This window comes from Sinocyclocheilus rhinocerous, unplaced genomic scaffold (assembly GCF_001515625.1).
Source record: "Sinocyclocheilus rhinocerous isolate Xijiao unplaced genomic scaffold, SAMN03320098_v1.1 scaffold604, whole genome shotgun sequence".
In the NCBI taxonomy this organism is placed as follows: Eukaryota; Metazoa; Chordata; class Actinopteri; order Cypriniformes; family Cyprinidae; genus Sinocyclocheilus; species Sinocyclocheilus rhinocerous.
The window spans coordinates 108,555-123,703 of record NW_015658518.1 but is presented as its reverse complement, the minus strand read 5'-3'; the positions used below and the strand labels follow the sequence as shown (position 1 = coordinate 123,703).

The following is a 15,149-nucleotide window of genomic DNA, read 5'->3' as shown; positions in this document are numbered from 1 at the left end:
AAAAAACTATTTAAAATACAACTATAAACATTTCGTAAAATTTATAAATTACATAAAGTGAATTAACATTAAGCAGGATAAAATGACTATTAGGCAGAGTATTTAGGCAGAGGGAAGACTCAGTAAGTAAAGGGGGAAAAGAGAGGGCGTCAGATGTTAGTCCATTTCAAGCAACAGATTTGAAATACATACCGCCCAGATGCAAATCCAGGATCTCACTGTAATTAGACTCTCCCCAATAGTCTATAATAAGGATATATTAGAAACATGTTACTGCACACACAGGCACAGCCAGTAGCTTCAAGTCATGCACGTTGCACACAAACACACACGCTCACACAGTAAGGTATGCCGAATACACACTAATCACACTTGTTATTTGGCATGTAAACACGTAGTTAATTGCATTAATATTGCATGTCCTGTAATGGTAGATGAGCACATAGATTTGTTGCACTGCTGTGTTCTGCCACAAGGGACACAACAGATTTTGGAGTGTGAGTATGTTTTTGTATCTAAAACCCTATCTGTCTATCTAAAAAAAACTCCTTTTATTCAATGTATATCAAGCATTTTAACCCTAAATGCTACAGATAATCTGTACGGCCTGTGAATATGTGTTATGCTAAACAACAAAACATGAATATAGCATTTAGCAGATCACTTGGGATGCTTTAGGATTCACAAAACGGAATGATATAGATCCAAAATCAAAGAAACAGCCTATAATACTTTTACATTTATAGTGGCTCACATCCAGTGATGCAGCATACAAATCTATGTTTGGCGTGATCGGATTGACGGGGCATGCAGTTGAGACACACGTGAGGAGAGACGATGTTCGGCATGAGAATGGCACGATACGCTGAGACGACGACTACAACAACTACTAGTTATTATCACCATGGATACCTGAGCGCCTCTTACGCTGTTTTGGACTAACACTAGAACCTTTATACAACCCTTAGAGAGAGTAAAGGATAAAAAGAGATTAAGAAACACTAGATATAAAAGATGGGATGGAGGGGAGAGGGGGAGGTGAGAGAGGAGGCAATAATTCAGAATTTTTCTTTTACTGCCTATAATCACCCTACTGTCTGGAAATTACAAATCAACTTCAGAAATTTTTATTTGTTACAGCTACAGCTACTTGATTTTGTTAATATGATCTGTTCACATTTTGCAACAGGAAACCATTTTCTTTGAATCCAATAATGAAATAGATTCTAGTAATTCTCTCAGCTGTTACTGTAGCACCCATCAAAAGGAAAATCCAAATTTGTGATAGCTTGTCATATGCAATTTAATGCAGAAAAAATAAAATATAAGAACAGCCGTGGTATTGTCAAAACATTAATTTTGTAATACCTTTATTTGATTTATTAGAAGCATTATATACTGCAGTTTTTGCAATATTTTCTGCAATGTTTGAAAAAAAAAAAAAAATCTTTCTAATGTGTATATACACATATATTTACATTTTCAAATAAAGACTTCAAGACTTAAAAATACTCTTGAAGACTTCTAGTGAATAGGGATTAAAAAAACAACAACACTATTTTACAGTGATTGCAGGGGCAGGTCCAATTGTATGTCAGGTACAAATCCTTGGACTTAGTAGATTTAAATAATGTTTAAATAAATGTAAAAATGTGTCCAGGAAAATGAAAAATGCCTTGAGATTCATTTGCAGCTCAACTGGAGAGCTCAAAAAGCAATTCTGGCATATGAATTATTTAGAGCTGAGCATAACTAGAAAAAAGAAATTCACTACCAAAATGTCTATGACTTTTTCATGACTTCCAAGGTTTAAATAATTATAAGTGCCTATTTCCAGGCCTGGAAATCACAATTTTAAAATTCCCTGACATTTCCAGGTTTTCCATAACCATGGGAATTCTGAATGTAATTCTAATGTTATGTCAGTGTGGAACCCGACAGAGTGTTATACATTTAGTAATGAGATAAAAGTTTCTAGCAAAATTAATGTAAAAAAAAAAGGCATTACTTTACTATGAATACTAAGAATACTAACCCAAGATAACGAAATGGCTTTTAATCACAAGGAAAATGATGCATAAACAATTTTACATCCTTTTAAGTCTGCACTGTAGTTTGAAGCTTGAATCTAGAAAAAACAGCAAGCAGCTCTGACCTAAAGGTCAAAGTATAACTACATAGAAAAGCATGAGTTATGAAGATCTGCTCCACGGCATTAACCCTTCAGCAGCGCATCTGAGGAATAAAGTGAGACTGAAAGAGAGAAATACCTGCTTCCCCTCGCAATGCCTTTTCCACAGCGACACCTCTCTCCTCTAACTGCCTCTGTTTCTCTTCCACCTGCTCCAGCTGCCTCTGAATGATCTGAGGAATCAAAAAGCAACTTCTAGTTAATTTTTTAATTTCACAGTCTATTCCTCTGCAAGGTGATGGCTGAAATTCAGCTTTCTGACAACCTCATGCGAAAAAGTCATTAGTATGCTTTCACCTGGGCTCTGTGGAGTCTCTTGAGCTCCTCTTGCTTGGCCTGCCTCCGTGCAGCTTTCTGTACTCTTCTTGTCAACTTGGCATTGAGTTCCTCCTCTGTGTATGTTTTCTGCAACAGGAAATTAAAAATCAGATCCAGCGCTCCTGTAAGCTATGTCCAGGTCAGTTGTAGATGGATCCTTGTCTGGCATCACATGGATGTCTACGGCAGGGGTTTGTGTAATAGAAGACTACAGCAGAGTCTAAAACAAAGCCTAATGTCAAAGCTATGTAACTTCTACAACAGACTGAAGTACTTGACTTACAATAGCACCTCTAGATGTGATTTTGGCAGTATAATCAAGTCATAATAATCAAGCATATCACAGTACAAGTAACTTTTATCACAATAATGGTACTATGTGTGTGTTTTTGCTGGAAATTCAACAAATAATTAAACACTCAAGTTCTTCAGTATATTAAGTACTCCATTCTCCATTAAAAAATACATTATTCACAAATTTACTACAACTGAAATTAGCACAAACAAGGGACTCAAAAATGTAATACTAACAAAAAAAGTCTTGACTCAAACTTTAAATCTGCAGACTAGACAGACAGACAGACAGATAGATAGATAGATAGATAGATAGATAGATAGATAGAGTTGTCTGTGCATTTCATTGATATATTGCACACAGCCAATAAATTGTAATAAAGTGTAAGACAGACATAGAAAAAAAATATTGACTGGAGAGATTCTTTAAGAAAGTATAGTAGAAGCTATGAAAGAAAAACAAGTTGCATGTAAACCAGTGAGGTACACAGTATAGAAAATAGTATGCAGGTAAACAGCCAAAAAGCCTTTTGAGAATGTTATGTGATACAGTTACATCCTCCAGCAGAAAGGGGGCGCTTTAGCCTTCACCATGCAGCAGAAAACGGTTAGTAATACAATAAAGCAAACAAATTCTGACCAACAATAAGGGGTTAGGCATGACGGTGTGATATGACATGCGTAAAACGGGTAGACCAATGGGAATGAATGAACACTACCTTTGTGGCATACGATCTCTTGAACGCCAATGCATGAGGTACATAAACAGACTTAGAAAAATAAATTAAAAAAAGAAAACAAACAAAACAAATATTATGCGATTAGATGGGTTAATGTACAATTAAACAAAATCAGGATTCTACGGCAACACACAAACACAAGACTTAACATTTAAGGATGCTGGGATGAGTGCAAATGTACAAATTAATGTGACCGTGTTTTGTGCAACACAATTATACTCAGGGTCCAAAATTAACATCCGCCAACCAAAATTCTTCTCATGTGGCAACACAAGCCAGGGTTCCATCCAAGGTTTTTGTACGAAAAAATATTTAGCGCTTCAAATTTTTTACCAATATAGCTGATGGAAATGCCATTTATCGATAAAATTTATCATGTGTCGACATTATCTTTTTCCGTTTAACTTTAGCACATAAACTCTATATCGATATTTCAAATGTCGCAAAAAATTATTTGGAAACACTTTTTGTCGAGAAAAGGGGCTTTAAAGGCAAATAAATGTGATGTCACATGGCAGAAATAGCCTATAGGTGTCACGGGTGCACACACACGAGGGACGAGGAGACACTGGAGAATACAAATTGTTTGGAAACACTTTTTGTCAAGAAAAGGGGCTTTAACGCAAATAAATGTGGTGTCACATGGCAGAATTAGCCTATAGGCAGTGTTCGCGTTCATGGTGTTGCTCAGGTTAAAGCACCGTTTCCCTGTAGTTTAAAAGCGCATTAAATCATATTCATATTATTAAATTGCATCTAAAATGTTATATTTGTTAAGAAAAACACAAGTTACCTCTCAAACATACTTATCTTAATTTGATGTTCCTTTAGTAGCCTACGTTTTCGTAATTTTTTACAGTACACTGCTCAGTTTAAATAGTCTGTAGTCCGTGCCATTCAGCGTGACCACCATACCCCCGTGAATTTACTATGCCAAGCACATTTTGTTTTACGTGGATATTGGAACGCGAAGTACAACATTTTTTATTAATTCGTTTTGGCTTGTTAGTAGCTTCTTATATTATTTTTGTTTTGTTCTGAGTTCTGTTCTACCGTTAAATTTAAAGCATTTGTTGTGGAGTGAAGGGAACATATACCATTTTAGAAAAGATGCTGTTTCTTCAGAATTCATCCCTGTGAGCTAAGAGCAACATATTAATGCATCATGAGATACCAAAGAAGGACTCAGAAAGCATCACAACTGCACAGAAAGCAAAGTCGGTGCAAGTCAGGCAGCACACCTGCCCCTGCCCGGAGAAAGACACTTTCTCCGTGGTAATGGATATCCCGCTCTCACCATTTCTTGTTCCGAGGCTTCAGTTCCTCAGCTGCATTCCTCAAGAAGATGTAATTCTTTTTCTGGGGATTGTAATATTCATGTCCCTGTGACACAAAGCAGAAGTAATAAAAGTGAGCAGAGATCACACTGATTGTCAGTTCATTAAAGGGGTCATCGGATGCAAAATTCACTTTTGTTGTTGTTTGAACATAAATGCGTGTTGGAAGTGTGTGTACACATCCACCCAATAATGATAAAAATCCACCCAGTGTTTTTTTTTAAATCCCTATTTTAAAATCCCCTTTCTCAAATCAGGCTGTTCTGAGATTCCTGTCAGAATGACGTAGTTCTGCACAGGCCCCTCCCACGATAGTTGATTGGCAAGGCCGTCTTACCTTCGACCCGCCCTGAGTGAGCTGCCTGTGAGCTGTCCGCCATTGTGTCGACTCCGGTGCAGGGGAAGACAAAAATGTCTCCTAAGCGATTGAGATGTTTTGATGTTGGATGTAATAATGAACATAGCAGTCGTCATTTACTCCCGACATCTGAGCCACTGAAGACACAGAGGATTAACGTTACTTTCGTTTTTGAAGGGGATGTGCCGATCCCCGATCTGCTTAAATGCATTTATGTTCGCGCGAATGTAATTTAACAATCTTGTCGGTTAATAATGGCTTAACGACCGTCGGATGTTGGTTAGGAGAAATAACCGAAATTAACATTTCCTCAAAGTTCATCAGAAAAATAATGATCGGCTAATACAACTGCACCTATTTATGAATAATGCTTGATGATCAAGTATCTAAATAGTCTATAACAAAGTACAAAAAATAAAAAATAAAAAAAAACTCATGACACTTGTTAAAAATAATTTTATGCAGGCCTATACAATTTAATAATAGGCTATATAATAAAGTTTTGTTTCAAATGGATGAAGAACAGGCTACTAGCCTATATAATTTACACAATAGGTGAAATTATGTATGGAAACAGCTCAAGGGCAATGTTTTTTTTTGCGATACACCAAAACTTATGCGACAATTCGTTTTTTTAGGGATGACGTCGTCACACACACCATTTTATCGGTAAAAGGCCAGTTGGATGGAAACAGTCTGTAGACAGCAATTTTGGCAAAGTTTCTTTACACATATTCTCTTTGTCGATAACAAAACAGCGCAAAAACTGGATGGAAACTTGGCTACAGACAGTACATGAAATATTCATCACCAACAAAACATTAACCAACAAAACTAGTAAGAAAAGGAATAATAATTTTAAAACAAATTTCACCCACCATTTGCAAGTGTGGCAAAAAGTTAATTTTGGACCTTTTGGACTAAAAGATTACTCTAAAAGACTTGATGGAGGGTAAGAGTACATACTAAAACATTACTGAATCAGTGACTAAACCAAAGGCAAATTTGTCTTGAAAAAACAAAACTAAACTAAAATAGTAATACAAAAAATAATAATCTGGACAAACAGAACACTTAAAAACAAAAATAACATCAGCAACCACAACAACACAAACTACCTGTGTCACGACCACAGCTTCATATCCACAACTAGGCTAGTTATGAAAGCCAAGTGAACACTGCACTCTAAAAGTGCCTACTATAACTTTTATTTTTTAATTCTATGAATTCTGGTGGACACTATGATTTTTTGTTCTTCTACACTCTCTATTCCACTCTCTATTCACCTTTACACAAACACAGCAATGCTAAAGATACTTAATTTCTTACTGGTTATGAATGAAACAGAATGCTGTACAATATCTTTTAACATGGTTTTACTGTTTGTTTTTTTTGGCATAGTGTTGCATTCATGTTCTGTCTGAAACCCAGTAGCTTCTAGCTGCTGTACAATACATCACAAATACCTCTTCCTCTTTTCCTTTCTCCTGTTGCACATCCTTCATTTTCACAATCTTTTCTTTGACTCTTCTTTCATTCTCCTTCTCTTTTGACCTTTCCTTGCCCTTCTCTGTTACTCTTTTTCCTTTTTCCTTCACCCTGTCCTTATCCTTCTCTTTGGATTTCTCCTCTTTAATTGCCTCTTTTTTAAAATCTGATACCAAGTCAAACAGGTCCACATGGCGCTGAGAAGAGTAAAAGATTTCATTACAATTCGAGACTGCAGAAAAAAAATACATACATTTGACTCGAATGAAAAAAGAGGCTCTTTAAATATTATATACTTACATCACCCTTGGACTTCTGAGAGGATCTTTCCAGAACATCGTCACAGGAGAGATCAGAGTCCTCAGAAAAGCTGAGATTTCTCCTCAGACGTAAATCTACATCAGTAAATTAGAGAGAACTTTGCTTAAGAAAATCACCAGTTGAAAGAGACTTTGAGAAAATGTGTAAGTTAAATAAACTTAGCCAAATTCTGCAAGATTTGAACGTAACCCATGAGGGTCTGAAGTGAGCCGTTTTAATGGTCACCAAATTCTAAAGTAGCATCACAAATATACTTTTTGTGAAAAAAGGGAAACCCACAATGCACTGTGACAATTAAAGGAAGCAAACAAATCCAAATTTTTGGATGAGGCAAGATGTTGATTACAGAGCAACAAATTATTCAATCAACACCATGAAGTATTAATAATCCTAGCTCAATGTATGTATAAAAAAGCATATTTACACAATATTTTGTGCAATGTACTTTCATGCTTGTTAAAGGTATCACAACATTATCCAATGAAATTATTTGCGAGTTGAATCCAACCACGTGGAGCATTCCAAAACGGTCACTAATGAGGTTCAATGAAGGTTTTGATGCTGTGAAATTTAGGAATTTTGGAACAGAGCTAGCATAGACAAGGACGAATTCTGACAAAGGGGGAGCTGTTCAAATGAAACATTTCTAGCTGACCTGAGGACCTGTCCAGTGGTGATTCTTTCTTCTTCCCTGAGTCTGCAGTTGTAGAGCTTGAAGGTGTGCTTGGGCATGACTTGCCGTCTTTCTTCTTTTTGTCCTTCTTGTAACCAGAGAACACCGTCTTCCACAGGGACTTGTGTTTGGGTGGAGTCTCTTCTGTGCCAGAGAGCCTTTCATTTTTGGCTTTCTTTTCCTTTTTGTTCTTGCGTGGAGAAAACAGTGAGCTGCGCTTCTTGCTTTTGCCCCCTGTTGAGCTTTCTGAAGATGTGACAGAACTGTCCAAGTTCTTACTGGTTGGTGTGGTGAAGAAACGGTCAGGTAGTGTGTCTGTCTGCTTTTTGGACTCCAAAGCCTTCACTGCAGAGTCCTTGGGTGTGTTTGATTGCTTTTTGTTTTTCCCTGTTGTCTCAGGAACATTCCAGGCTACTTTTGCCACAGCACCCTTGGCAGCATCTGATTCTTTCATCTTAGTAAGCTGCTTGGCCATGGCGTCCTTTAGAGCTTGGCTCTTCACAGACTTTTCCCGTGCCCTCATTCGCTCTTCTGCGATCTCCTTGGCTTCTGGAGAAAAATCTTGGGGACCCTTTGCTGTCCGGGAAACTCCACCAGGTACATTGGGCTTGCCATTTTCCATTGCCAGCGCCAAGTGCAAAGGCGGTTTCTCCCGGTTGACCTTGCTGGTTGGCGGGGTGGAAAATTTTTCCAGACCACTTGTGTCTGGAGTGCGGTCATCGTACGTGTCTTCAACGTCATCAGCAAATGGGATCTCATCTACACACTCCACAAAAGACTTTCTCACTTCTTCACAGCGTGGTTTATTCGGTTCCTTTACCCTCATAACAACAGGTGGGTTAGTTCTAGGGTCTGGAACTGGAGCCGTAACTGGTTTTGGTTGAGGAGGACTAACTGGAGTCTTCGGTTTAGGGGGTGTAGTCTCAGGTTTAGGTTCCTCTGTGGCTTCAAGGAGGTTGTCCCAGGACACCTGAGGCCTTTTGTTTTGGAGCGAAGCTGGCTTCTCATTAGGTGGAGGTGGTGGGGGACTGGAAGGAGGGGTTAGCATGGTAGAATCAGAGTTGTTGTAGCTGTCACTAGCTGCTGTCTGACTGGTAGTCACGCTTCCATTAAGACCCAACCCAGAACTGCTGCTCAAGTCTTTCTTCTCAGAACTATTACTCTTAGGTTCCACCGGAGATATAACCTGACCCTCCAAGGTAATGTTAATTCTGCGTATGATAGAACGGCCTGTGAAAGTAGGCTTCTGCTCTTCAGAAAAGTCCTCTGGGGTGTAAGACTTTGGAGATGATGATTCAGACGTTGGAGTTTTCACAATGCTCTTCTCCACTGTCGTTTTGCTTCGTTCCAGTGGAGTGAGTCCTAAACTCTTTCTGATCTCTGCACTCTTCAACCAGAACTCCTCAATGAGGTCTGTTTTCCTGACGGGGGTTTCCTCAGGCACTGAATCTTTCAAGGGTTCATTGGTTCTCTTCTCAGAAGCAGGTTTAGCCAAAGGAGTGGAAGTGACTGCTGGGACTGGCTGAGTCCTGACAGGGGAGCTTGTGGAGAGGGGTGAGGGTGGCTCGTGGCAGGGTTGTGACTGGGTACATATTGGAGATAAAGGATTACCTGTTGGAGAGCAGGCACAAGGCTCGGGCTGGACAGGAGATTTGGGATTCGCTGTCTCTGGTTGTGAAACAGGTTGGGAACAGATGGGCGATAGCGCAACAATTTGAGCAACAGGAGAATGGGGATTTTTAGCATCAAGGGGAATTTTCGGTTTGACATTATCAGGTAGATAGGGCTCAGGGAAAAACCGTGCACCAGGAGATTTAACTAGAATAACAGGAGAAACTTCTTTCACCTGTAGAAAGAGAAAACGAATGGTAGAATTTTATAGTATGCAGAGGCTTTTGTCATTTTAAATACCAAGCAAAAAAGTGAGGTCTAAGACATTTTGATTTCACAACCCCGTATTACCTCTTCAATGGGTAAAGCAGGTTTTTGGGTTGGAGACAGCACAACGTTCACAATCAATTCCCTTGGATTTGCAGATGTTTTCTCTGCGAAGAAAAATTAAATTGGCTCAAATATTGATGGACATCGAAAATCCCCTTGTGTTGAGATTTTAATCATCAAAGCCTGCATAATTATGAAGCAAGACATTGATGTAATGTGTTCAGAGACACAAGTTATGCAAGTGCATGAACATTTGCAATCATCAGTCTCAAACAGAAATGGAAAAGGCATGAATTTATATGATTATGATTAGGTTATGATTACCAGTGTTAGAAACATGTCCCTGGCTCTCTGCTTTGCCATTATCCACTGGAAGCGTCACCACTTCATCTATGCAACTTGAACGAGCTTCAGCCTCTGCATCTGAGGGAATGTCCTCTGTGACATTAAACAAATTAAAACAGTGTGAAAGCCTGTTTAAAATACATGGAAATACATATTTTAAAAGCAACCATTTTGTCTGTATTAATTTCTGTAGACAATGTATTATTAAAAAAGCACCAGGTTGTGTCAACCCTATTTAGCCTTTTTAAATAATCAAAATAAATTACAAAAAGGGAAAGCTTTTTTGCAAACATAATCCTTTCAAGGACAACTGAAAGTAACTAACTTACATAAAACAAATTTATCGTATATTTGGCAGTAGGGGATGATCTTTAAATGTCAAGTCTGTAAACCTAATTTTATTTAGGAAAGGAGTGAAAGGTGTTTTCAGTTAATTAAATTCCAACAGTTAACTCCGTAACCTTTCTGAAGGCATAATGATATCACAGCAAGTAAATAGAAAAATGGACTTGACAAACCTTGATCTATTTCAGTGCCTGGCTCAAAGTCAGGACTGCTTGCTTCTGCTTCTGGGTCATCATCCTCTTCACAGGGCTCTGGGATCACAGGAGAAGAAAAATAAGCTGAATATGTTGGGCAAAAGTCTAAAAGAAAAGGTAAAAACTGTTAAACTATACTCATGACTATTAGAAGACCTTCCGTGCGCACAAGGTGTAAGCAACACAAACCAGCTAAATAATGAATGTGTGCAAAAAAAAAAGAAAAAAAAGAACAAGCACAGAATGTATTAATCATGTAGCTAATAAACGATGGTCTTGAGGGAACATTAAAGTAAACATACAGTACAATGAGTGCACATGACAAAATGTAGAAATAAACAAATGGGATTAGTATTTAAATACATGCAAGTATCCATTTACAATAGTCAAATGGACTGGGCTCAAAATCAGCAGCTGTTGAGAAGGAGTGAGTAAAGAGTTGTGAATGAAATGCAATGACACCAAACTGAACATTACAAACATAAATAAAGAGGGAGATTTATCTGAGACACCCCCTTCCACACACCACCACTTTTTTAATTCATTAACGATATAATTCAGACAAAAGTTCTGAACTTGAGTAGAGATTTTTTGCAAGCCTCAGAATAGTATGCAACCTTTTCAGTCTATTTCCTTCTTGCACATCTGTGAGATGCTCAAGGCTATTGTATCTTTTGCGTGTCCGCTCTCTGTACCACAAAAAAAAACTTTGGTTTTGACCTCTCTGTGGCCTTGCACTGTACAGATGAAGTGCCTTGCAATTATGTCACACAACAAGCACTTTGTGTCCTCCACAGATGCACCACACGCATCCTGGAACAATATAATTGTGTATATGACTTTATTTAACAGTCTGTACTCTGGTTTTACTTTTAAGTACATTTTATAATTTGTATTATTTCAGAAGAACGCTTAAGGAAACATGTGAAATGCATGCATTAGTCAGTGTGTTTGGATTAAGCTGATAATAGCTATCACACCAAACACTGTCTCGCCACTCCAGCATGCAGTAGCATCAACTTGTATTTGAATGTGATGTTTTAACATGCAATAAATGTTCAACAATGATTGCAGTGGTGTTAAGTGTTCAATAGTATTGCCATGCACTCATGTGTGTATGTATTAGGCACTAATATAAGTTGCTGGTCTTGTTTTTTTCTCTACCTCCAGACATCGAGTCCAACCAGGCTCTGACAGTCTCATGACGCATGGCTTTGTGGGAGGGGGCTACAATTAAACCAATGGAAAATGAGAATGGGAACAAGTACATGAAATGCACAGACACAACAAAAAATAAAAACACATACATTCATGAATAAATCAAAGAAATTAACAGAAAAAGGGGCATATACTTAGTTAGGAATGCCCCAATATCCACAATGTTGATAAAGTGAAATATAAGGACACAAAATATAGGAGAACAAATATGTCAACCCGTAAAAGGTCAACATAATGTCACAGCAATGACAAAGTGTGATATATAAAAAGTATTAAAGCAAGATAAAAGATTGTAGAAAGTACAATAAGCAAGCTAAATGCTATTGTGGATGAAACCAGAGAAAGTTCACATTGAAAAGCAATCGCACATACAACAATCTCCTTTACACCTGGCAACATTCATCTCGATTGATCCAGCCAAAAGTGAACAGCAATAAATACTAGTAGGGATTCACTACTATTAAAATTCTGGACGATTACGATAATTATTTTCATGCCAAATTGAAAATTCTGTAAAAAACATTTTTTGACAAAAATTCAGTTTAACTTATTAATTTAGTCTTTTTAAAGGGGTCATATGATGCTATTTTAAAGATCATTATTTTGTGTATTTGGTGTAACAGAATATGTTGACATGCTTTAATGTTCAAAAAACACATTATTTTTCAAATACTGTACATTATTGTAGTAGCGTGAGGGGAAGCCCCGGCTTAGCGTGCGCTGAGGCCGGGCTAGAGTGAGCTGAGGCGGCGAATGAGCGGCAACCACATGTGACGGACCCCGGGCTGGATTCCGCTTCGTCCACGGTGAAAGTTGATGTATTTCCTCCGCGACCAGCACGGATCAGCTCTAGGCATGACGAAGCGGATATCGTCCTCTTTTGAAAGTAGTTTCGCTTTCACAACGAAGCACACAGCGTCTTCACGACATGGCTGCAGCGTCAACAATACTACAGCGAGAATAAAAGTTACGCCTTCTTTCTTTGCATGAACATTTGGGCGGCTTTATGCAAATCTTCCCACATCGTGATGTAGGTATGTGGGGGCGTGTTAGAACGAGCCGTTTTAGGTAGGCGTGGCTGACTCTTAACTTTTATAAAGAATATCTCTTTGGATTTGAGACTTTAGTCTTTGCAACTTTATAGATCTTCTTTATGCACCAAGAGCTTGTAACACTCCAAAGAGAAAGGAAAAATTTAAATCGCATCATATGACCCCTTTGTCATTGACCCCTCTAAATGTAAAAACAGAGGAAAGAGCATGCATATTAAACATACAATATCGACCAATAACAAACTTGAAAAACATATTTTACTCCCAAAATCCAATTACACAGAAAAACATATGAGATGCATGTTAACACCAGGTGTAAACTGCACCATCTACTACCCCCCAAAAGCCACAGGGCCCAGGTATGACTCCTCCACATGGGGTTACCTGTGGAGGAGGTGGGCTGTGTGAGCTGGGTGTTGTTCAGCGAGGGCTGAGAGCCTAAGGGTGACATCGAGTGGCCCTCAACCAGCCCCTCAGCTTGTTTGGATGTCCAGTGGTTGTCCATCTGGATGTCTAGAGGGTCTACTGGATGTATGGCTTGCTGGATTTGCAGGTTCCTAGCTGCATGGTGGCATTACGGGTAGCCATTAAGGTGACACGATCATTTTGTAGGATTAATTGGCGAGTCCATTAGCACGTCAGGAACAGAAAATCCAATTTGTTCGAAAAGTAAAAAGGTCCAGACCACAAAAAAGTCCCCATGGGCAGCAAAGTGAACAGAGAGTGAGATTCAGCAGCCATAAACAGTCAGACAGACACATTGAAGAAGACAAAAAGAAAGGAGAACATTATGGTTTAGAATAGACTGTAAAGTGGCAAGTTAGTACATACGAAAAGTAGCATGCATTAGAAAAGGCTCCTTCATATATGACAGCAATTTTTAAAAATCAACAATCAACTCTACAGGTGCTTTCACACTTGAGCTTTTGGTGCGAACTTGAGTAGACTTGACGTCAGTGTTCAGTTCATTTAGCTGGCGTGAAACCGCAATCTGTGTCAAAGTCTGCTTGAAACTGTAGTCTGGGTTATGGTTCATGTATGGATCACAGTCAGGCCGAATTAGTGAACATTTTGATCCTTAAAGTAGGCCTATAATGCATTTATCATACCATCTCGTCGCAGAAATTTCATGCATTCTTGCATGCATTATTTTCAATACATTTACAGCAGCTACATTTAATGCTGTTTTCTGTGTGTTAAATGAGTTTACCCAAAAATGAAAATTCTGTCATCATTTACTCACCCTCATGTCATTCCAAACCTGTATGATTTGTATGGCTTTATTCCACGAAACATAAAAGAAAAATATCTTTATGTTCCACAGAAGTCAGTCATACACATTTTTGGGTGAACTATCCCTTTAAGGTTTGGTAAAACAACAAAATCAAGCATAGAAGCTGGCATCTTCTCTTCCTGTTACTCAGATATAGTGATAAACAGATGCCGCTAGTATTAACAGTGGTACTTTGTGTTAATGACATAAGCTCAGTTTCAGACCAAACAATCAAAGCAAGTGTGAAAACACCCTGAAAAATCTCATTCAAAACACCACGGTGGTGTGAATGCACGCCATTTTCAACCTCAAACAACATTACAGAAAAAGACAGCAATTAACAATTAGTTTAATGGTAAAAGCTTCACAGCCTTATTCAATTAAAACACATCTAGAGCTAATAAAAAGAGGAGGAAAGCAGGAGAAACACAGGCAAATTGTGTTAGCACAATAATTCTTTAGTTACTGATGAAGTTATGAGGTATCGGCGTGTGCTAAAGCCAAACGTATCCACAGGCATCACTACCTTTAAATATACCCGTATCCTCTTCATTTGTGAGATTCTCCAACCAAAGACCTGCCTGAAGCTCCCTGTCCCAGGGGAAATACTCTTCCGCTGTCATCCCATACAATTACCCCAGCACACGCACATCCACACAGTGATGGAAAAGACGGAGCAGAGGATCAAGAGACAAGTGACAGGCAAAAGATGGGGAAAAAATAATATTGTCACAGAACAGGATGATGCACAGAACAAGGAACCTCCAATAACATTCAGAGACTGAAGTACTGAGGACTTCAACAGTAGTATCAGCTACAGCAGGGCTGTCCAAACTCGGTCCTGGAGGGCCGGTGTCCTGCAGAGTTTAGCTCCAACCCTAATTAAACACACCTGAACCAGCTAATCAAGCTCTTACTAGACATAGAAACTTCCAGTCAGATGTGTTGAGGCAAGTTGGAGCTAAACTCTGCAGGACACCGGCCCTCCAGGACCGAGTTTGGACAGCCCTGCTTTAAAGCTTAAATCTATGGAAAACCATTGAAACTTTGAACGGCCAGAT

General features: G+C 38.6%; 1 protein-coding gene across 1 annotated transcript in view; it reads right to left on the bottom strand.

The window, feature by feature from the left end:
- Positions 1–15,149, bottom strand: part of mical3a (microtubule associated monooxygenase, calponin and LIM domain containing 3a) — a 93,909-nt gene that overhangs the window by 11,800 nt on the left and 66,960 nt on the right. Inside the window, exons 26-38 of the mRNA XM_016530806.1 lie at positions 13,200–13,376; positions 11,710–11,772; positions 10,525–10,602; positions 9,986–10,099; positions 9,683–9,765; positions 7,703–9,566; positions 7,027–7,121; positions 6,705–6,923; positions 3,523–3,573; positions 2,489–2,596; positions 2,271–2,364; positions 913–963; positions 193–243 (exon numbers count right to left, since the gene is read on the bottom strand). Coding sequence (XP_016386292.1) covers positions 193–243; positions 913–963; positions 2,271–2,364; positions 2,489–2,596; positions 3,523–3,573; positions 6,705–6,923; positions 7,027–7,121; positions 7,703–9,566; positions 9,683–9,765; positions 9,986–10,099; positions 10,525–10,602; positions 11,710–11,772; positions 13,200–13,376 — 3,048 coding nt within the window. The remainder of the gene's footprint in view (positions 1–192; positions 244–912; positions 964–2,270; positions 2,365–2,488; positions 2,597–3,522; positions 3,574–6,704; positions 6,924–7,026; positions 7,122–7,702; positions 9,567–9,682; positions 9,766–9,985; positions 10,100–10,524; positions 10,603–11,709; positions 11,773–13,199; positions 13,377–15,149) is intronic.